Source organism: Zalophus californianus, chromosome 15 (genome assembly GCF_009762305.2).
Source record: "Zalophus californianus isolate mZalCal1 chromosome 15, mZalCal1.pri.v2, whole genome shotgun sequence".
Lineage (NCBI taxonomy): Eukaryota > Metazoa > Chordata > Mammalia > Carnivora > Otariidae > Zalophus > Zalophus californianus.
In genome coordinates this window covers 76,899,071-76,922,589 of record NC_045609.1, presented here as the reverse complement: position 1 = coordinate 76,922,589, position 23,519 = coordinate 76,899,071, and the positions used below count along the sequence as shown (strand labels likewise).

At 49.5% G+C, this 23,519-nt stretch overlaps 1 protein-coding gene across 3 annotated transcripts in view; it reads left to right on the top strand.

The window, feature by feature from the left end:
- Nucleotides 1-4,701: 4,701 nt before the first annotated feature.
- Nucleotides 4,702-23,519, top strand: part of RGS10 (regulator of G protein signaling 10) — a 36,951-nt gene continuing 18,133 nt past the window's right edge. The window contains exons 1-3 of one of the 3 annotated variants that reach the window (XM_027596170.2): nt 4,702-4,826; nt 16,369-16,487; nt 17,694-17,780. In XM_027596170.2, coding sequence (XP_027451971.1) covers nt 4,778-4,826; nt 16,369-16,487; nt 17,694-17,780 — 255 coding nt within the window. In that variant the 5' untranslated portion in view covers nt 4,702-4,777. Of the gene's footprint in view, nt 4,827-10,148; nt 10,310-12,050; nt 12,072-16,368; nt 16,488-17,693; nt 17,781-23,519 lie in introns of those variants that run through there. The other 2 variants (XM_027596171.2, XM_027596173.2) reach the window with 2 other exon arrangements.

The following is a 23,519-nucleotide window of genomic DNA, read 5'->3' as shown; positions in this document are numbered from 1 at the left end:
GGGCGGCCCGGGGCCTCCCCGAGTAGGGGGCTGTCGGTGCCGAGCCTCGGTGCCGAGCCCCGCTGCCAGCAAAGCCGTACCGATTCTGATTTTCGCTCCTCACACGGCAGCTGCTTGCACCGATCCCTCCCGTTTGTAAGCAGTTGGGTGATTGTAGTGTGTCTGGGGTTTGGGCTGCGAATATTCGATTGTGAACTTAATTATAACCACTGCACTGTAATAATTCAATGTTGTATTATGGTATTGTTGTAAACAAAAAAAAATAAAATAAAATAAAAACACAAGACTTGATGAGATGATCAGGGGAGTAAGTGTGCAAGAGAAGAGCTCCAAAGACTGAGCATGCGGTGCCCAGTTTTGCGAAGAAGGGGTGGTGGTGGTGGGGGGGGGGGGGAACAGCAAATGTGGCAGAAGGAAACCTAGGAGAGTGGTTCAAGAGCGGGGAGGGAAGAACGGGCTCAAATCTCTCAGGAGACCTAGCAACACATCCTCATTCTCTTTGAAGCTCTCTGGGCCTCAGTTTCCTTTTTTTTTTTTTTTAAGATTTTATTTATTAGAGAGAGAGCACACAAGCAGGGGGAGCGGCAGGCAGAGGGAGAAGGAGAAGCAGGCTCTACCCCTAGCAAGGAGCCCGATGTGGGGCTCGATCCCAGGACCCCAAGATCATGACCTGAGCCAAAGGCAGAAGCTTAACTGACTGAGTCACCCAGGCACCCTGGGCCTCAGTTTCCTGATCTGCAGGGTAATCCGCTGACCTCCAGCTGTGATATGCCATGAATGTGTGACTTGATATGCAAGGGAGATCAAAGATGGGAAAGGCCATTGGTGTCTGCTTGCTCCCTCCATGGGAAACGCAGAGTTTAAAGATAGCAAAACTCATGTTGTAAGAATGTGGGTTTAAATATCGGTATATTAAACCCCATAGAGATTTTGACCAGTTTCCAACTACTGATGTTTTTTCCTGATTTAAGAGCATATATATCACAGAAATTTTGCAAAACTGGAAAATGTAATAATGAAAATTAAAACCACCCCTTATCCCATCTAGATATAAGTGCTAGTAACGTTTTGGTATAGTTTTCTGCAAGTTTTCTCTACATAAATCGACTGTATTTCCTCTCCTTCCCCAGTGAACAATTTCTCTATATTTGTATCCTGATTTTTTTCAATAAAAAAAAACAGTTCTTACAACTTTTATTTTTTTTTTTTATTTTTTTTTTTTAAAGATTTTATTTATTTATTTGAGAGAGAGAATGAGAGATAGAGAGCACGAGAGGGAAGAGGGTCAGAGGGAGAAGCAGACTCCCTGCTGAGCAGGGAGCCCGATGTGGGGCTCGATCCCGGGACTCCAGGATCATGACCTGAGCCGAAGGCAGTCGCTTAACCAACTGAGCCACCCAGGCGCCCTCTTACAACTTTTAAATATCCCGTCATAGGAATATACTGTCACTTAGTCACTCCATTAATGAGTATTTACAGCACTATAAACAGCAGCAGTGAAAGAGGAGTTGGGATGTTCAACAGTACCCAGAAGTCTTTGCCCCTCTTAGTCTTTCTTCAGCATAAATTACTAGTTGTAGGAGTATTCACTGGTCCAATGGGTATAAACATTTTGAAAGCTTTTACACATGTTGCCAAATATGTATCTTAACATATCTGCCTCTCTTGTCTTCCAGAGAGGTTGTAACAATTTACTTTCCTCCTTTCTCTCTGCCTGTCCTTCTTTCCCTCTGCCAGGTTGTTACCAACCCTGCCCATTCCCCATATTTTCTTTTTAAAATGTCACTTCTCACTGCACATAGGCTAAAGTTTATTAAAGCAGCACTGTAAGGGGGAGCAAGAGTAATTCAGATTCCAGTAAATTTTTATGAGCTTACATGTGTCAGGCACTGTGCCAGGTGGCTTTCTTGTTTATTGCTGGTGAACACCACACCCTTAGAATGTAGGTGGCATCCTTTCCTTGTCCAATCCCGTGAGGCTGTGTTTGAAGACGCTCAGCTGGGCTGGCATGCGCCCAGGACTGGTACCCAGGTCTCTTGGCTCCAAGTCAGGCACTTATTTGCACTTATTTATTTATCTCACTATATAATTCACCTGCCTCAACTGGCCTAGAATATTCTTTATGAGAGACTCTAAAATACTATATAATAAAATATAAGAAATTCCATAATATAGTCACAGCTTACTAATTTTTAAAGGTTTCTGAATAGAACAAAAAATATTCAACTTTGAAGTCAATGACCACTCTGACATCCCAGGCTTTTTCTCCTTGCTTGCCTGGATGAAGATTGTTCAACCAAAGCTGAGACCCAACAGGGATAGGAAGAGGCCAAGCTGCCTGTCCAGATTGGTTATCATCATTTGAGAAGGCTTGAGATGAGCTACAGAAAGTGAGTGATGTTATCTGGATGGTGGGCACTGTCAGCCCACATGCAAACCGCAGGCAGAACTTAATCGTGTGTGTGTGTGTGTGTGTGTGTGTGTGTGTGTTCTTTTGGCAAGCTTTAGGAACCCTGAAGCTCTATACTTGTATATTTGGTCTTTTCTACAGTGCCTGTTGAAAACTGACTTTTGGATCTTTAGACACTTAAAACAGATATTTAAAACAACTTCACCCAGACAGTCTCTTAATGTTCCAAAGCAGAAATTCTAAACTGTGTACATTAAACCTTGACCATGGTCTTTATTTTTGAACTCACCATCTAATATGCTAACAGGACAGTGAAAGTGGTTTGAAGCTGGGCTATTTTCCCCCTATTTCAGAAAGGCCTAGCCGCCTTCTTAGCTCAGGAGGCACTCATGGGTATGTCTTAGGCCACCCTCAGGGCATTTCAGGACACTTGTGGGGCTGGACCTGGCAGCTGGCATATTTAGCTATGCCTGGTACTTACCCACTGTGCCAGTCTCGTTTCCTGTGTTAGGATTACCTGTCATCTTACCTGTAATTTGGTCTCTGGGATGGTTTTCTGGGGAGATCCACAGCGCAGATACCCTCTGCAGTGCTTCGAGAATGTAGCAACCTCATTTGGATCCAGGACTCTGCCTGAGTTTCAAAGCCCTGCTCTTCCAACCGGGGAAGCTGCCGCCTGTGGTTGCAGTATGTTACAAAGGGTGTGGAAGCAGGTGGGGAGCCCACCCCCAGAGTAGGCCAAGGACAGAAGGAGGCGTTTTTTAAATTGAGCTTTTCTGCTGGGTTCTAAGTTTGTTCCTGGTCCCCGTAGTGACCATCCTCCAGGGAAGCTCAAAACCCCGGTAATCTTCACTATCTTCAGGAGCCAGAAAAAGCTCTCCTGGCAGCAGGGGAGAGTGGGTGCTCAGAAATACTCGGGGGAAAAGTGGCTTTGAGAGGGCAAAGGTAGGGCCAGAAACAAGAAGCAACCACAGAAGGCCAGCGATGGGGTGGAATTGGGACGGAGCGGGTGGGTAGAAGAGGGAGAAAAAATGAGCAGAACGGGCCGCTCAGAATAGAAGATATAAAAGAAAGTGCCAGCTAGAGAAAACACTGCAAAAGGATGGGTGGCAAGGCCCGACGACTGGGGAGCGGTTTAGAAAAATAGCAATTAGCACAGCTAAAAATAAAAGACCAATTTGGAGACAAAGCCAGATACACAAGGAGAGAAATAAGACTCGCCAGAAAGACAATTCTTCGCAAACCGAACGCTCAAGAAAATGAGGCTAATGACACCCCCTTGGGGGCTGTTTTGCACAGAAATGAGACAATAGATAGAGGGGGCGCTCCGCGCTGAGCAGGTGACTGGTGGTGGGAGAGGAGAAATCAAGCCGGAGCTCAGTGTGGACCTGAGTGACTCCGAGAGTTGAGCTAAAGGCCCTGCCGGAAGCTGTACCACGTGTCCCCAAAGTTAGAGAAGTGTCCCCAACCAGTCTCTGTGAGGGGCAGAGGCATCTCTCGGCGCTGGAACCCTAAGGGTTCCTGCAGAATTCCACCGAGGCAGGCCCCTGGAGCCTCCAGGCCACGGGGAGAAGGCATCCAAGTTCACCCGGCGCCCGCGCAGCGCAGCTCGGCTCGCTCCCCGCGGCCCGGACCCTGGCCATGCCCCACCGGCTTTCGCGGCCGTGGGACGGCCGGGCAGCCACGGAGTGGAGGGGCGGGCAGGTCCAGGCCCGCGGGGATCCTGGATCCCGGGGGCGAGGAGGCGAAGGCCGTGGGCCGCGTCCGGGTTTTGCAGAACCTCGAGGCCTCGGCTTCCGCGTCCGTGTAGCGGGAGGGGACCCCGGCCTGCCGCCTCCCGAAGGCGCACGGAGCCACGGAGCGCGGTGCGCCCGCGGCGCCGTGCCCATTTCTCGCGGCTGCAGGAAGAGGGCGGGAGACCGGGATGGACGCCGAGTCTCGAGGCGGGCGGGGCGGGGCCCTGGGCGGCTGCTTTGGCGACCTCCGCGGGGGCGGCGGGGGGGCCCCCGGGGCGCGCGGCTGCCCGGGCAGGGTTCCTAAGCCACGGGCGGCGCGGGCTCCCTCCAGGCCAGTGCACTCCATCCCGAGCGCGGGGCCGGGCCTCGACGTTTGGTCACCCGGGGCCGCCCTGAGCCACCCGGGCCCCTGAGGGTGCACTGCTGGGCCCCCGCCGGCGCGGGCGGGCAGGGCGCACGGAGCGCGCCACGCGGCGCCTGGCGGTGGGGAGGGCGGCGGGGCGGGGGCGGGCGCGCCGGGGCGGTGCTGAGCGGGCTCCTCCTCCTGGTCGGCCTCCTCCTCCTCTCGGTCCTCCGGCTCAGCTGCCGCGCCGCCCGGCTGCTCCTCCTTCCTCCCCGGGCGACCGCGGCGATGTTTAACCGCGCCGTGAGCCGGCTCAGCAGGAAGCGGCCGCCGTCAGGTAAGCGGCTCCGGGCCCCGCGGGCTGGGGATCGGGCGCCCGGAGGAGCCGCTTCTGCCGACACTGCCCGCCCAGGGTCCCGGGCATCCTTCCCTCCCTCCTGTGCTCGGGCGCGGCTTGGCGATCCCACCCGGCGAGGGTCCCCGCGGACCGCGCCACTTCTCCTCGCTCCGTCCGGCGTCCCTGCGGTCGCAGCCGCCGCGGGAGCGCAGAGCCCCGAGCGGCGCTGCGGGGGGAAGTTTGGAGAAAAGGGGGAACAACAGGAGTTTTCTTTTTAGTGATGGTCTGGGAGAAAAAAGGAGATCCCATACACCCCCAAACTTTGGAGGGAGTACGGGCTCTAGATCCGAAAGCAGAAAGTCGCGCGGGCTCCTTCCCTTCTGGAGTTCTCTGCCTCTCTCCGCTGCGGGCGTTGGTGCGAACGATGCCCGCGCAGCGCCCGGAGCAGGCAGGGCTGGACCCCCGGGATCGGACTGGCAGCGGGGCCCGGGCCGCCCGGCGCCTTCAGTTCTGCGCTGCGGGGCCGAAATATGGGGCCGCCGAGGAGGGTGAACACCAGGGTGGAGAAGGCACATCTGTAGTTCGCGCCAGGGGAGCGCTGACCTTACCGTGGGTGGACTCGGCTTGGCTGTCACAATGGACCAGCCTGAGGCACAATTTGGAGCAATTCGGTAGGACAAAGAATCCACGGTGAAGATGAGACCATGCCTTTGATGCCAGCCACCTTACCCTTTTCGTTCACAGTTGTGGCTATGCTCCTTTGAGCTCTTAATGTGGGCCCAGGAATCTGTTCACCCAGTTCTGTGTTCTCTCTCCACCCTTAGGGGCCAGCCTGTGAGATAGGTACTGTTAAGGCTACTTTCCAGAAGAGGGAACTGAAGCGGGGAGCTGTTAGGTACCCTGCCCCAAGTCACACTTAGGGGGTGATGGAGAATCTTTGAAACCCACGTTGGCCTGACCGTGGAGTTCAGAGGCTTTTCTGCTGCCTTCCACTAGCAGACTCACTTCTTCCTAGTGCTAGGAGTCTGGACATGTTGGTCAGTGTCCTGTTTTCCCTGAATATCATATTTTATGAGGGACATTGCATTAAGAGGATGGACTGGGACCAGACCGGCTGGGACCAAATCTCACCTCCACCGCTGTGAAAACTTCGAGTTCTGTGCAAATGAGGATCTGCAAAATGGGAATAAAACAGCTATCCCTCTGTGAGCCCTTAAAGAGGGAGCTGGTTTCCTGTCCATCAACTGATGCAAATCATTGTGTTTAATACTCAGGACACCCGTAATAAAGTAGGACTTCATAGGGTCATTGTAAAGAGCTTATATTTGTGTCAGTGGGCTTTGTACATCTTGCTGTGTTGTCTGTGGGTCAAAGGATTGCTTCGGATGTTTCTTTTAGCCGTTCCCTTTTGGTGGCTCTTCACAGGCCTGTGGAGCTGTAGTCAGAGCCTGGACTCAAGTTCAACTCCTGGTTCCCACCCTGACTCTATCGTTCAGTGACCTTGGGCAAGTTTCTGACCTCTGAGCCAATTGCTAAATTATCGGGAAATTTAAGAACTGGGTGCTAAATCACAGATAGCCTGAAATTGGCTCTTGGTGGATATTTTTACCATGGAAATGGGCAAATGCTAAAGATCAAGCTTTTTTTTTTTTTTTTTCTAGGAGAGCTGGTTTACTGACACACCTCTGTGTCTGTTTTCCCATCTATAAAGTGGGTTTCATAGAGTCCTGGGATTAGACACACCAGAACATATGAAGTCCCTAGTGCAATGCCTGGCACGTAATAAATGAGTAATAATGGTTGGTTTCCCCCTTTCATATTATAAACAGAGCTGCTCTGAACATCTCTGCCTGGTTATTCATTGCTTTGCAATGTTTTGGGGCATCCCTGGTTTGGGGGGTGTTATATGGGTGAGGGTTGTACCCCAGAAAGATGGGCAATTTGAGGACACTCTTGGAGTGTACCTCTTTTGGGGCAGCCACTTTTCAGCCTTACGACGTGGGACTAGGTGGCAGGTAGAAAGATTAGTAGCTAAGTAAGCATCATGGTTTGGTATTGGGTGCCTGGCCTCCAAGAGCCCAAACGCCATTGGATTTTTAGGTTTAAAGTGTACCCCACTGATGGGAAAGGGCAAATGAGGCTCTGCCTTTTGGGCATCACCATCCAGCAGTGAGAAAAGGAGTCAAGTGAGAAAGGGAATGTGGGCCCCAAGGCAGAGGTACTGGGAAGCTAGCCAAGCGATCCATGGGACCCTGTACTACATTTTTATTTGGTAACTCTAAATTATTTTTCCTAAACTGGCTCTCCAAATTGTATAAGCTTCCAGCCCTACCAGTGGTGGATCCAGCCCTGCAGACTCCTGATATGGACCCAGCCGCAGTCCTGCCTCCCAGAACCTTCTACTGTCTAGACTTTCCTTGCTTTTCAGCAAAACCTTATTGGAGACCATGTCTTCAAGCTCAGAGTTTGGAGTTCCTAACCCCTAATTCCAAGGTTCAAAGTGCAATTCCCTTGTTTTTCCTTTTGGAGATTTCTCAAAGTGTGTTCATGAACCCACTGGGAGCGCGAAGGGGGTGGATAAAATGCAGCTTTCCAGGCCACACCTGGACCCACTGATTCAGTCTTGGGAGTCTGAGGTGGAAGGGAGAGTAAGCTGCATTTTCAGTAAGGGCCCAGGTTGATTCTTATGCCACTGAAGTCTGTCTGCCCACCCCCTCGCCCCGCACGACGGCTCACACTGTTGATGGTAATCGTGGTGCCACTCACCTGGAAAGCAAAGCCAAGGCCACAGGCTTCCCGCTGCGAGCAGACTGAGGGGTGGCCTGCGGAGGGAATCCCCACCCTGCCGGGCAGGCCTTGGCCCTCCCCTGGGGGTCTGTTGTATATCATCCCATTAAACCGTTGGGACCAGTTTCGGATTTATTGCTGGGCTTAAGTTTTTATTTAAAGATGACAGTCAACATAGCAACTTCATGTCTTTGTTTTAACAACCCAGCAGCGAGCGGGGCAGTCTTGGCCTCTGGGGAAACTTTCTCTGCGGAACATCACAGGCCCGGCTGTGGGTTCAGGGAGAGCAGCTCAGGGACAGAGAGGCCGGGCTGGGCTGAGGGGTTGTTGTTTTAGACCAGCGTGGTCAGCCCATGAGCCTACTGAGTCCGTGGTGTCAGCTCTGAATGCCACCAAGAGCACCCTCTAGACGGGTGGGTGTCAGGGGCTACTGGAGCTCTATTTGCCTTCATTGACTTTGTATGTGATTGACATCTCCTTCCCGCACTGTTAGAAATTTGGCGAACCTGGCAGGTGCCTGGTGGGCCATTTCCTGGGGCTTCCTGGGTGGACTTAGGCACATCCTCCGCTGTGCTTGAGTAATCCCCTCCGCCCAGGGCGCCGGGCTCAGAAAGTTGCTGTTTAAATTGTACTAAATTTCCTCTTGCTGGTTGTCTTCTGCTTCCCCCAGATAGCTCTCCTCTGCTGCAGCCCTAGAGGGGCGGTGGGGGCAAAGGGGGCCGCGGGAAGGCGACAGCAGCAGCTCCCTGATAAGAGTGGTCAGGAGACATCCCCTGCGGGGGGAACAGCCCCTTGCAGACATCCGGGGACTCATTTCCCTTCTAAGCAAGTTCCCATCCCTCCAGGGCCTTGCCGAGGGCCTGCGGGTCAGCTGTGCTGTCCCCTCTGCGCAGCGCTCAGGGACCCCTCCTCGGGCCTGCCTTCTCTCCCAGGCCCAGCCCCCCTGCTCTCACTCTGCCCGTGGGGGCTGCGCATTCCCACTTCTGCCCCTTTGCTTCCGAGGGTGTCCTCTGTCCTGAGTCTTCTCCCACAGCTGGGTCTCCCCCTGCCTCAGCAGGGCCGCTCTCCCCAGCCTCCTGCCTCCCTCCCTCTCTGCCCCCGAAATGCAGCCTGTTTTTTCTCTCCCTGGACAACTGTAGAGGCCACCAAGGGGCAGGGACTTGTCCGGAGCCACCTATTTCAGAAGGGACAGACCAGAGAACTTAAATCTCTGACCCAAGCCCAGAGCTACCTGCATGAGTTCACACAGTATCCATTTAGTTATCTTGCTAAGATATATTTAGAGTTTAAAATATATATATTTTATTCATATATATATATATATATATATGAATATGGAGCTGACAACTTTTCTCTTGCCTCTCCTCCCGCCCCTTCTTCCTTTACCCCCCTTTCTTCCTTTCTCCAGTCAGGACATTAAAAACAACACCGTCATCAACCATCTCTATCATTCCATGAATGAAAGGGCATTTGAACACCCCAGAGAGTAAAGACAGAATCTCATGTAAGGAAATGTCCTGATCCACCAGAATTTTCTAGAGGTTGTTGTGTCCGGGGAGAGGCACTGGGTGGCTGAGGGACAGAGCTGACAGGAAGCCCTGCCCCCCCCGTGCTCCCACTGTGTCTCTTGAATTTTTGACCGTGTAAATAAATATAATGATCTCTTTCCTAAAAACAACCCAAGGCCGCCTTGACGGTACCAAGACAGCTTAAGTGGTAACTATTTCCTTATCTTTATTTTCATTTCTTCATGAACCAGTGAAAAAAAACTTCATGCCAGCCTGTGGCATTGTGGGCAGATAGCCATGTGGGAACTCCTGGTCTCATCTTCTCAATTAATTTTAAGTTCTGTGAGAAAGAGGGCCCCGCCTTTCACTTCTTGTGTCTGTCACCGCCCTTCCCTTCCCAGGCGCTGCAGCCGGAGGGCTTGGGGCTGAGTCGCACCTTGTCCCCTTCTTTGCTTGCTCCTCGGAGCATGTTACTTAACCTCACTGTGCCTCAGTTTCCTCCTCTGTAAAATGGACCCCCGATGAGCCCGACCTGGGCAGGTCGCTGTGAGGTGGAGACGAGATCTATAGCAAGCGCTTAGGCAGCTATTTTGACAGCGGTCCTGCTCGCTGTCTCGCCCCCAATCTATCAGAAAACATCCATCAATGTAAACGTGAACATGAGCGCCAGACATGGCGGACCGCAGGGAAGACACAGATCCTCCTCAAGAAATGCACAGTCCCGCTGATGCTGGAGGGAGAAGGTCACTTGCCCGCCCGGCCGTAGGGGCCCCGGGGGAGCGAGGGCACATCTGTGCACAAGTGTCAGGCCCTGGGGGAGGTGGTGGGTAGCACAGGCCTCTGGGAAGTGAAGGGAATCAGGACAGGGTCTTCATTTTCACCCCCAGGGTAGAGCTCCTGGGTAATTTTATTTTTTTCTGGGCCTTTGCCTAGAAAGTAGAGATTCTAGGGAGGCTACAAATAACAGTCTGGCGTTCTGATTTCCTTCCCTCTGGTAGAAACTGGAAGCCAGTGGCCATCTGTTGTTTAGTCCACTCAAAAGAGGATGTGGAGTCTTGTTTTTCCTCCAGATTCAAGGGTGCTCAGGAGCCCCGCAGCCCCCGGCCTGTCTCCCACGAAGCGTCTCTGAGAAGGCAGTGGGTTCCTGGGCTTCGTGAGACTCCTCAGGTGGACCCCAGAGCATGGAACGTAAGGACTGGCCCCCACCCCCCTTGGGCAGATGTCCTCAGCTTGCCCACCGCCCAGCCGACAGCGGCGCAAGGCAGGGGCTGGGGGGGAGAGTGGAGTGTAGACACAGGGACACAGGTGCCCTTGGGAGGCCCCGCCTGAGCCCTTGGCTTTCTCTGAGGTCTCTGGCTTCTTGTAAAAAAAAAAAAAAAAGCCATGATGCCTTTTCTGAGTCCAGCCAGCCCTCTGTAGCCTGCTTGCCTTCTCTCGTCTTTAATGCTTGCTATTATTATGATGATTTTAAAACTTTTTCATTTTTATTATTATATTCTGCTAATTGCACTTCACGCAAAACTCCCCACCGAGGGAATTGCATCCTTGAAGGGTAGTTATTCTCAGAAGTTAGATACTGGAGCCGATAAACACTTAAGTAATATTTAGATAGAGCGTTTCCATGACCCACTTTCTCCGGAACCTTACATAGATCACCAGTTGTAACAAACTGATTCTCTGCTTCTAAGTTTGGATGACTTTTTTTTTTTTTTGGATGACTTTTTAAAAAAAAATGTAAAATGTTTGATGTGGTATAGTTGATATGAGGTTTTAAAGATTTTATTTATTTATTTGGGAGAGAGACAGGGAGGGGAGGGGCAGAGGGGGAGGGAGAGGGGAAGAATCTCAAGCAGATTCTGTGCTGAGTGTGGAGCCCACCACAGGGCTCCATCTCACAACCCTGAGATCCTGACCTGAGCTGAAATCAAGAGTCGGACGCTTAACTGACTGAGCCACCCAGGTGCCCCTGATGTGAGGTTTTAAATAAGGTTCTTGGGGTGTGCACTTTTCCTTGAATATTTATGGGAGTATGGTGTGTGTGTGTGTGTGTGTGTGTGTGTGTGTGAGTGAGTGTGTGTATGTGTTGCACCAAACTGCTTCAGAATTTAGAGTGAACATTTCGGCCTCTTCCTGGGCTTGAATGTTTGGTTTGTTTTCTTTAATAATGCTGTAAGTTTTGGGGGTACTTAGGATAGACTCTTTGATAATGTATGCTGACTCTGCTTTGAGGAAGTTGGGTATTGAGATTTTACTAGGACACTATTTGACTTGGGAATATTGTCTATGCAGGATCATTATCCAGACCTTCCTGCAGACTAATAGCAGGAATCCATGCTGTAGGCCTTCGGTTCCGATGAGTGTTACAGATGCCTTTTGAGTATGGATTTCCAAGGAATTAATGTCTGGAGAAGGTCTCTGGTAGATATGACATCATAGCATCTATAAATAATGCATTACGAAATACGCTGCAAGCAACCAGCCTCAGCCATCTGTATCTTTGAAATAATGGCTTTTGCTGAAGTCAGAAACCACACAGAACAGCACAAATGTAAATGGAAAACGTATGTACATTGTGTTTGCATGCTAGATGATTCTGGCCCGGTCTGGTGTGGGTTTTTGTTTGCACTGAATTCCCTCTTGGTTTTCCCAGTCTTTTCCCACGGTGCAGTTTTTGTCTTTCCCTTCAAGGCCATTGTGAGTGTGAAGACCAGCAGTTATCAAAAACAAAAATGACAGTAGAGTCTCGTGATAAAGAGCGTGGGCTCTGGAGCTGTGCTTGGAGCACGGTCCCCCCCTTTCCTAGCTGGGTGACCCTTGCAAGTTCCTGTGCCTCATCTGTGCTTCGTCATCTGAAATGGGGATAATATTAAGCACAGGGTCATTGTGAGGTATGAATGATTTAAGCCACAGAAAAAGCTTGAAGCTGTCCCCGGCACGCTGTAAGCAATGTGTAAGTGTTCGCTGTTGTTATTAGCTAATGACAGATTAATCTGAATATAAATTTATTGAAAAATAAGTATTGTGCCTACAAAAATCTGATCTAAAATGCTTTAAAGACCTCAGGAGGTTAAAAATTTTTTTTCATTGTAAAGATATTTTATAGGTAAACTAAACAAGACAAGATAAACAGAGCTGGACAAAATTGAAACAAATGTTGTCACCGATAGTTCCTTACTAGCTTGAGTGATCTTAAAGCTGCTAGAAAAGTACATTTGACTTCTTTTTCCTCCTGTGCATTCCAAGCTTACCTTCTTGTGTTGTAATCCATCTAAAATGTCAATTTTTATCAATGAAAAAACAAAGAATATTATACCTTTATGGCCCCAGGTGCCAGGAGTTGGGAAGCTGGGAACTCTTGGTTTTGCTTTATTCTTAAGTTCAGAAGTAAACCTGCATACTATAGCGAAAAGTTATTCCTTTTTCTTATAATTGCTGGACTGATTGTAACATTTAAGGTGAACTTGTCTTAGGAAGCCTTTACTTACATGCATTGAGAAGTAGTGAAAGTCTCCTGAGTGGGGGGACCCTGAGTAATAGAAATGACCCAACTTGAGGGGTGATCTCTAGGGCAGTGCCAGATGGGGGGGGGCCTCTGCTCAGTCTCTCTGGAGGTCAGGAGCATGACTTGGAAAAGAGATACACCATTAGGGGTGCCTGGGTGGCTCAGACAGTTAAGCATCTGCCTTCGGCTCAGGTCATGATCCCGGGGTCCTGGGATCGAGCCCCACGTGGGGCTCTCTGCTCAGCGGGAACCTGCTTCTCCCTCTCCCTCTGCTTCTTCCCCTGCTTGTACACTCTCTCTGTGTCAAAAATAAATAAAATCTTAAAGGGCGCCTGGGTGGCTCAGCCGGTTAAGCGGCTGCCTTCGGCTCAGGTCATGATCCCAGGGTCCTGGGATTGAGTCCCGCATCGGGCTCCCTGCTCAGCAGGGAGCCTGCTTCTCCCTCTCCCTGCCTCTCTGCCTACTTGTGCTCTCTCTCTCTCTCTGTCAAATAAATGGATAAAATCTTTTAAAAAAAATCTTAAAAAAGAGAGATACACCATTAAATGAATGGAGTTTGCAAATGTGGTTCTATTTAGAGCTATCTATCTGTATCAATAACAATCAATAAGGATTAAGGAAAAAAAGGCATAGCCAAAAGCTTTTATCAAAATTGAAAGGCAATCAGGAAGTCATGGAAAAATTCAAAACAATACTTCTGGGAAAAGCAAAAACACATCAGAGTGTGGGAAAAAGATAACCACGGTAAGAATGGTGGGGGCAGAAAGTGGGCAAAAAAGGCAAGAAGGAATTTGTCTTTATCAAGGGCACCAAAGCCAGACACCAGTGGCCATGGCTGTGGAGAGTAGCTGCATCTTGGTGGACTTCCTGAGCCAGACCTAGAAATTCTGTGCCCTTCCGTAACAGTGTGGGAGTCGATGTATTTCATTACTCTCGATGGCAGGGAGATGGTAGCCCAGCCGAGAACTGGGAGGAAGGGCCATTTATTTGCCAAGTCCCGTGTTCTGGAGGAGCCCCTGGGGTTCTGTGGAGGTGGGGCTGGGAGGGACAGTCACCTTCACTTTGAAGTCCCAATACTGGTTCCATAGAGCAGTTCTTTAGTTGGGTCACCTTGGGTAGGTCATTTACCCTCTGAACCCCTTATTTTATCCTCCAAAGCTTTATTTCCCAGTCTATAAAATAAGGGGACAAGACCAGACTAGTGGTATTGAGTTATAACAGTCTTTGATCAAATGAAAGCTGGCACAGAAATCTAATATGCAAAATGATTGGAGTACGAATTAAGGGTTGGGGGAGGTGGCAACTATCAAATGGTGGGGCCAGATATCTTATCTCCCATTTTGCTTAAATGGGAGTCCACCAAGTGCATTTATTTGCAAGAGAGCGTAGCAGCAAAAACCCAAATGTGGTCTGGTTTATTATTGAGAAGAATGTCAGGAGCTTTGGAACCCTTTCAAACCAAGGTTGAAAACTTATGGGCAAAGTAGGTGGTGTGTGACAGCAGGAGAAATTTGTGGCTGCCTAAGACTGTTCCTGGGAGCGGCCCACTTGTGTCTCCGCATGTATTTCTGTCAGAGGAGATCTGCTGAGGGAGGGCAGCAAATTGTCAAGCTGTATTCACGAACAGGAGAGTAAATTGGCGAAATGCTTGGCAGAATGAACCCTCTCGCAGAACTTTCTTATAATGGTGATCTCTTGATTCGATTTGTACTTTGTCGGGAAGAAACTCAGTGTTCAGAGGCTTGCCGTTCTAGCATTTGCGAAGAGAGCAGGGAACTAATGTAATATCCACGGACTGAAGATGCACTCTAGAGAAGCATCAGGTCCATTTGTGTTGTGTTTGAGCGAGTTTGCTTCTCGATGGAAGGAATAGGTTTGTCCCAGATCATTCTCTTACGTGCTCATTACGTGCTTACATTCTCACCGGTGCGTATTGAAACACAGTCCCCAACCCTTCACGGGGCTTCTGGCTTCTGCTTTTTAGTCCCAGTCAGCCAGCGAATGTCTAAAATCCAGGTAGTTCTCCCAGATGCTGGGAGACAGGGTCCCAGCTGCTTGAGAAATTAACACGTGCGTTGGACCCCCAATAGAACATGAAAGATCATGCAAGCTGAGTTCCTGTTAAGGCCAATGTATTCAGATACAACTTTCTTCCAAAAACATTTTAACCTGTATGGCATCCTAGCTGTTTGCAGCAATTAATATTCATAGGACTTTTTTCATTTATCCTTTTCAAATGGTTTGCTTTGCTGATTTTTTAGTTAAAAGCGTATTTTCTCCTACATTCAAACTTTGCTTTATAGAAACAGGTTTGTACCTTTAAATGAAAAAAGGCAATGGAGAAAAAGTATTAGCTATGAAAAGAGTTCACTTGATAAATCATTATTTAGGCAAGAGAGAGGAACTAACATTTGTTGAGTCTACTGTGAGCTTCTAGATGCCTGATGTGCTTCCCCTTTTAGTCTTTTGGATAACCAGCCAGATAGGAGGATTAGCTTTATCTTGCACACAGAATTTTGCCCCTTACCACACAGTTTGAATTGCCTAACTGGGTTTGGAACCTGGGCCCACCCGAAGTGACATTCCATGTTTTTTTCCCTTGACTCCAGGAAGGGGCCGAATTCTGTAGAATGAGGCATGTTGTGTTGTCACTTGCTCGCAGCAAGTAGTCAGAGTGTGTTAGTTGGAGGTCCCCTGCCCCCTTTCCTTTAGTCAAGACACTTTTCAGGTGTCTTGAGGAAGAGAAGGCAGCAGATGTGCGAGTACAAAGATTCATTCAATTTACACACATAGTAATGGTGTGATGCTGAACCATATTGGAGGCAAAGGAAAAATCAGTAATACCGATCCTGTCTTTATTTACAATTTTGGTATTTTGTTTGTTTTGGAATTTTTTAAGATTTTATTTATTTATTTGATGGAGTGAGAGACAGAACAAGCGGGGTGAGAGGCAGAGAGAGAGGGAAAAGCAGGCTCCCCACTGAGCAGGGAGCCCAACATGGGGCTCGATCCCAGGACCCCAAAATCATGACCTGAGCCGAGGGCAGACACTCCACCAACTGAGCCACCCAGGCGCCCCATGTTATGGAATTCTTTGCACATTTTGATTTTTCAAAATCTTGCATGAAAATACCATTTATCTTGATGCCTGAGTTTTTTAGCAACCCCCTGAAACCTTGCACCTGCAGCCAGTGTCTCCCTTTTCCCACCCTTGGCCCAACCCTGGTGCAAACTTTTATTGATGTGCCAAGCAATGAGCTACATGTTGCCGATACAACATAAAGATATGCAGAAGCTTTTAGACTAGTGCGTCAGTCATGCAAATCATCACAAGACAGCACGATAATTACAAGACTGTGCACAAAGTGTAACGGGAAAGCAGCTGCCATTGTGTCAGGGTCCTGGGGAGGATGGTCTGAGTGAGCCTCGAGGGCTGCCTGAGGGTTGGCCAGAGGACACGTGGGTGGGGGGAAGGATGGATGGAGAGTGGTGGGCAAGGACACGGCCCTCTTGTCATTGCTCTAAGCCTCAGTTTCCCTCAGCTGTAAGATGGAGGAAATGGCAGTGCCTCCTTCCTAAGGTTATCATCGGGACTAGAACGAGTTCCCCGTATTAAGTGCCTGGAATAGATTCTGGCACATAACCTGTATTAGCCACAGTGGTGATGACGATGACCATTATTTGCAGATATTTTTACATGGAAGTATCTTTGGACCACATACCCAGTCTGAACTTTGCTTTGCAGACATCCACGGCAGCGACGGGAGTTCCAGCAGTAGCCAGCAGAACCCCAAGAGCACAGCCAAATGGGCGGCCTCTCTGGAGAATCTGCTTGAAGACCCAGAAGGCGTGAAAAGATTTAGGGTTTGCCTTTTTCATTGTTGACCAGGATCGATGCAGCACATGAAGAAGTGTAGACACCTGTGGGGGAAACACAGGCTGGTTTTTCACTGTGTGTGTGTCCCAACCTGAGAATAAGGACTTCTCACTTGCCATGGCCAAGGTGGAGACGCTCTCCCGGATAGCCTTGGACCAGAGCTGAGCGGCACGCACAAACTGTTTCTGGTTTTTATATAGTTGGATGGGAGGGGGAGGCGGTGATGGGAAAAGAGGCACTTTGCTCATTGGCAGAATCCACAAAGAATTTCTAGCTCTGTGACACCTGGGAGGAGGTGGTCTGGGTCTCTCTGACGTGAAGGTTGGTTCTCTTGTGTCGGGGATTCTCGGGATTCATTATTAACCCTGTGAGAGAGGTGGACAACAGCTGGAGAAGTGAAGTTGAACTCCAAGAGGAGGGCTGATGGATGGGGTGTGTCGGCGCTGCCTAGAAAGAACTGTTTTGGGTAGCAGAAACCCCAGGTGTCAGAAGAACCACATGTGAATTTCGAGAATCCCCCGTATCTGCCTGAGTCCCACTGCCTTCTGTCTTTAAGTCTTGGCTCAGGTCAGCATAAGCCCTGATGCTGTTGGTCCTTGTTGCAGCGCCGAGGGAGGGGGTGTCCGGCTGGACTACTAACATTCCTGGACACTAGGCCACTGGGAGCACCATCTAGATCTCGGGAAGGACCCTATTCTGCGCACAGCGGGTTGGCGGGCTGTGCTGCTAACCCCCAAACAGCTGACAAAAGAAAACACACCTCCAACTTAAAATAGTTTTAATCATGACATTTTTAGACATGCTTAATATTTTTTTTCTTTTGTTTAAAAAAAATGGGCCTGATTTTAGAGGAATGTACTTTGTTTAAACACTGTCTGGAAGGAACTAATATATCTCCCACTTAAATTTACTCTTTGGTAATTTATTGTCGTCTTAGACTTGTGAGGAGATTCCTGCTTCATTTTTACTCTTCCTGACGATGTCCAAGTCATTAAGTTCAAATGCACATGAAATTCTAGCTTTAACACTAAACATACGCTTTGTTTTTCAGGATGGAGTTTTCAAAGGGTGATTGAACCATACTCATTAGTTTCATTTTGCCAAACCAGCCCTTGAGGGAAAATGCATTCTTTCTTTCTTTCTTTCCTTAAAGTGGAATACTGCTTGATGTTTTTTCTTCTTTTTATCCATAGGAATTTTTAAAAAAGGAATTCAGTGAAGAAAATGTTTTATTTTGGCTAGCATGTGAAGACTTTAAGAAAACACAGGATAAGAAGCAGGTATGCCTTCCAGTCTGTGATCACGTTCTTGATAATTTTTTCCCCCTCTCATTATAAAGTTACAGCTGCCTTTCCAATAGACTTTGAAATTGCCTAAAGAAATCTGAGCCATATTGGATTTGGGGAAAGACTGAAGCTTCAAATTGGGTATCTTGTGTTGATCAAATATTAATAATTTAAAAAGTGTGTCAATTTTAAAAAAATATTTTATTTATTTTTGAGAGAGGGAGAGAGAGAGTGTGCACGAGCTGGGGGGAGGGGCAGAGGGAGAAGCAGACCCCCTGCTGAGCAGGGAGCCCATTGCAGGACTTGATCTCAGGACCCCGGGATCATGACCCGAGCTGAAGGCAGCCTCTTCACTAACATCCAGGCACCCCAAAGTGTGTTAATTTTTAAATGGAGCTGTTCAAATGGACAAATAGTTAAAGTAAAAATAACGATTTCTGTCATTTCGAGTTTATCATTGTGCACGATTTTTTTCTTCATGAATAAGTTATGAGGATGCTTCCCCAGAGTTTGACATGTCGGCATTTTGTATGGATGTAGTAAAACAATAAACAGATGTGTGGCGATAAAAGTGCAACTTGAATCAGATAGATTGTCAATTATTCAACGTATCTTTACAAAACATCCTGTAGTTGGCAGGCGTCCCACATAGAAAGTTTCTGACTGTTCTCCTGGGTAGATGTATGCTCTTTGCAGGAGGTAACCTTTAATTTTCATGTCAGCAGATTTTCTGTCCTTGAAGCCTGGGTGCGAGGGGAGGTGGAGGAGATTATGGGGAAGAAGGCCCATGGACTGGGTATGTTTGTGAGGCCTATGCCTGTGTATGTCTAAGAGGCTACCAGCTAAATGCCTACAGGGGCCTGTGAATAAACATGAATCCATGAAGCTTTTGGTGTGAGGTTATAGGGAGTGGTGGGGACTGGAGCCATTGTGGGTAGCCAGCCCCGCCTCTAGGAGCTGTGGCTGATTCTTTAGCTGACTTTGAGGCCTGTGGCTGTCTGGGCTTTCCGTGCTTTGAGTTCTGCCCACCCAGGTCTTCCCTTGCCCACCCTTGCCCCCAGAACCCTAAGGGGCGGGCCTTTCTTCCTAAGGCAACTTCTTCCATCTTCAGCCCAGTGCTGCCTGGTTTTCCAGAGAAGTTGGACATTTGGATTCTTAGGAATAAATGTTGGAACTAATTTGTAAAAAAATGTAAAACCTTGCCCGCCAAACAAAACACATCCATGGGCAGATGCAGTTTGTGGGCTGCCAGCTTTTGAGCCTCTGTCTCCAAAACCTGGATTCCACGAAGCCAGCGGCCGTTACGTGTTTGTAGACAACAGCTTGGAAAATGTTTGTCATTGGTGTGTTTAGAGCCTTTTCCTGACTCAGACACACTTCCCCCAAGATGGAGCAGCGGGGCCTTCCTTCTACCACCTTCCTCTCTGTGAGGTTGAAGGTGGATGCTAAGCTAGGTTCCCTTTAGCTTGAATTTCCTAAGTCAGCCTAGAAAGCCTTCCCAAGCAGGACCGTTGGCATTTGCTTCCTTTGGGCTTCTTCTCTTCCCTGGATGACTTTGTCTGAGCCTCCCAGGTGGTGAATGGCCTCTGGGGAAAAGTGAGCAGGTGAGTCTGCCTGCCCTGGAAAGCTGGGATGCCACCCTAGAGACAGGAGTGCTCATTGTTTTCCTTCGGCCCCAGCACCCAAGACAGGGCCCAGGGGCCACTGTCCATAAATGCTGGACTGTGCAATTTGATTTGTTCAGCCTCAGGCTAAAACACTAGGCGAGAGCCCAGCAGGCAAACAGATGTCCATTCTTCTGCCATATTCTTTATGTGTTGGGGGTGAGAGGGGCCTACAGGTCGGCCGGCCCTCCCTCCACCACTCTGCCACCACATTGTACTAATCGGGACGGAGGCCCCCCCACAGCTGAGCTGGGACTTGGACCAGCATTCTGAGGTCCCCGGATGCTCTCCCTGCACACCATGCTCGTGTGTCCTTAGACTCAGTTGAGTTCACCAGACCTCTGTGGAGGGCCTGCTCAGGGCCAGGCCTTGTAAAGTGTGTGGGGGACACACAGGGACAAATACAGATGAGCTTCTTTAGGGAACAGGCATGGAGAAGGAAAGCAGCTTGTTAAACAAGCGTTTGCAAGTGTGCTGAGCAGAGAAATGGGAAGTGTGGGTTCCGTGGGAGCCTAGATGGGGGTCGGTGGGGAAGCTGACACCTGAAGTGGAGTTTGGGGATGGGGGTAGCATGTGGGGAGGACAGCCTGGAGAGAAGAGCCGAAGGCAGGCCAGGTGGTGGGAGAGTGGTGCATGAGGGGCAGGCCAGTTCTTCTGGGCTTGAGGCTGGGGGGGAGGGGAGCTCACACCTGGAGAGCCTGGGAGTCCAGGTGAACACTGGAAGGCCACGGGGTTGGGTTGCCCTGGCCCATCCACAACCTACAGACAGAGCTTCCAGCCCCTCGCTGCACCCCCACCCTGACACCCAGCATATGACCCCTTGAAGGTTCGTGTCCTGAAGCCTAGAACATGCAGTGAGTGCCTCACCAGCCAGCCGCCCGAGAAGGCAGACAGTGCTGGGAAGCAAGCACGCATCCGTGAGGCCTGAGGCACCCAGACCTCATCTGGGTTATCATCCTGAGCCTCATGACTGTCCCCATCCTTCCAGATGTGTGGGCTGTGGTTTGGGAGGGCATGCAGCAGCTTGCCCACGCTGCCCGGCCTGGTGCAGACGGGGCCAGAGCACAGACCCAGGTCTCTGACTGCGGGGCCTGTGTATTCTCCAGCGGGTCTGGCTATAGGGGAAGTAAAACCAGGAGTAAGTTCCAAAGCACTAATTTTAAAAAGTGGAGGAGGATGGAGGCAGGGGGAGAAGTGAGCCCAACCGAGTTTCACAATAAGACTCGTCCTGTCTGGTCCAGCGGGGAGCCTGTCGAGGGCGTATCTCTACAGTGAATGGAGGTGGTGGTGGGATCCATGTGACTCTTATGTTGCTTCCATTACTTTATTTATTATTTATTTATTTTTAAAGATTTGTTTATTTTAGAGAGAGAGAGAGAGAGCATGAGTGGGAGGGGCAGAAGGGGAGAGAATCTCAAGCAGACCCCGTGCTGAGCGCAGAGCCTGACATGGGGCTCTCCATCCCACCACCCTGAGGTTATGACTGACTGAGCCACCCAGGCGCCCCTCCATGATTTTAAATAGGCTCTGTGCTGGCTTGTTTTTTCATTCTTTCCCTAGGATTATCCAGCTGGATCTCTCCAGAGCACTTACAACTTCTCTGGCCTCTTGTGTGTAGGATTTCTTTATTTCCTGTCTGTACTGTCTTGTCTTCCCTCTATCACGCGGGCTCTGTGGGTCTGAGATCCTTGTCTGTCTTCACCCCACTGTATCCAAGTGCCTAGAGCCGCCTGGTGCTGTTTACTTCCCCCTCTCCCCACTCAGGTAGGCTGGCACCTGAGGACCCACCGGGCGCGGGGTCCTAGCACCCTCCCCTCCCGCTGCGGTGACGGCCCCAGGGACAGACATGTTTTCTCAGAAGCTCCGAGCAGTGGACCTGCACTGTGCCCGCCCCGCTCTCTTCCCTGGCCCATGCTTCGCCAAGGGAAGGGGAAGGTCCTGACACTCTGCGTGTGCGGCAGGGATGCTGGGCTTTCGGAGGTTGGGAGGGTGACGCCCCACACCCCCGCCCCCCTTGGGGAACCTGGGGTTGTTGTACCTTTCAGGGTGTTCATAATCAGCACACAGCTTTCAAAGCACTTCTCTCCCTCCCCAATTTCTTTATGGCTTGAAATTTTTCTGAAAAGTGCCTCTCCCCCATGAATTCATGAATTCGCATGAAAGATGGATCTGTTTTCTAAAACTGAGCAGCGTTTATGAGTGATAAAACCTCGGGAAAAGCTCCAACGAGATGTTGGGTATCCCTGAATTCATTCACTCATTCATTCACTCAGCAGCATGTGCATACTGGGCTTGTTCACTCTGTGACAGAGTGGAGATGGACATGGCAGTTTGTGCAGATTTGTAAAAACCAAGCCAGGAGTGGGGGAGGGGGAGGGGTGGGGCAGTGCAGGTTTCTTTCTTTTTTTTTAGATTTATTTATTTATTTGAGAGAGAGAGAGGGAGAATGTGCGAGTGTGGGGGGGAGGGGCAGAGGGAGAGAGAGAGAGAGAGTCTCAAGCAGACTCTGAGCTGAGTGGGGAACCTGACGTGAGGCTCAGTTTCACAACCCTGAGATCATGACCCCAGCTGAAATCAAGAGATGTTTAACCAACTAAGCCACCCAGGCGCCCCGCAGCGCAGGTTTCTAATAATCATAGCTCCGAGAGGGACTGGTACTGGTATTTAAATATAATGGTATCTTGCCTTTTTATAGTGTTTTAGAGTTAACAGGGTTATAGGGGAAGGGATCTATGGTATTTATGATTTTAATTACATATTATTTAACACTACAACCTGATTCAGGATTTAGAGTGTTTGAGGTTCTTATATAAAGTACTAAAGCAGGGGCGCCTGGGTGGCTTAGTCAGTTAAGCGTCTGTCTTCAACTCAGGTCATGATCCCAGGGTCCTGGGAAGGAACCCCCCATCAGGCTTCTTGCTTAGCTGCTTCTCCCTCTCCCTCTGCCCCTCCCCCAACCAACTCGTGTGCTCTTTCTCTCTCGCTCTCGCTCTCTCTTAAATAAATAAATAAATAAAATCTTAAAAAAAAAAAAAAAAAGTACCAAAGTAAAGGTTTTCCTAAAAGGCTACAACACCATCTTCTTTATTTAAAAAAAAAAAAAAAATATATATATATATATATATTCAAAAATCCCCAAGTGACCCACGCTCCTTCTGGAGTAAGATGGGTTGGTGCCCTTCACACTGCAGCACCCTCCAGATTTCACTCCCCCTCTGGTTCTTGCTGTGCCTTTCAGCATGGGTTTGGCTGGGTCCAGGCTGGCCCGAGCGGAGCTCAGCTGCTCCCGGCGTGGTTTAGACCCAGCACTGGCTGGCCCTGTGCCCCTGTTCCTTCCGAGCTAACTCATCACTTCTAGATGTTATCTACCAGCTTCCTCTTGCTATAACCGAGCTTTCACTTACTTACATCCCTGTCTACTGTATTTTCACAATGAAGTCTCTTTCCTGTTTGCTGCTGAGCCAAAGGGGATGCTTCCATGTTTTTTCTTCTTGGACCATCTTGTGCTTTTCTTATTTTTATAACCTCCAGCAGCCCTCTAAAATGCCTCTCGACACGGTATTGTGTGGGCTCAGGCCTCTCGGTTCGCCTCTGCAGCTGGGGTTCACCTGGGAACCATCCCCTGGGGGCCCTCTGACCACAGCTCCCACCGGGGCATCCCCAGGCCTTCCTTTGCCACCACGGGCATTCCTCGGCCCCTCGCCTGCTTCCAGGACCCGGGACCTCCTCTGTCCCGAGTCACTCCCTCATCCTGGGGCGACACGGCCAGCAGCAGCTTCCTGCGGAAGGGGACATGGCAGGTGGACATTTAAAGATCTTGTTGAGTGAAAATGTTATTTTTTCCCCTACTCTCCCACTTCACTGATACTGTGATGGAACAGAAATGAATTCTAGGTTGACACTGCTTTAGACCTTGGAACACACCTGCCCCGTTGTCTTCCATTTTTGTTAAGAATTAGTATTTTATATGTAAACTGTTGTGTTTCTTTTGCTCTTTTCCCTCTGGATTAGCATATGTTATTCTTTTCATCACGAATATTCTACAACTGTATAGTCAGAGGCTTTGGGG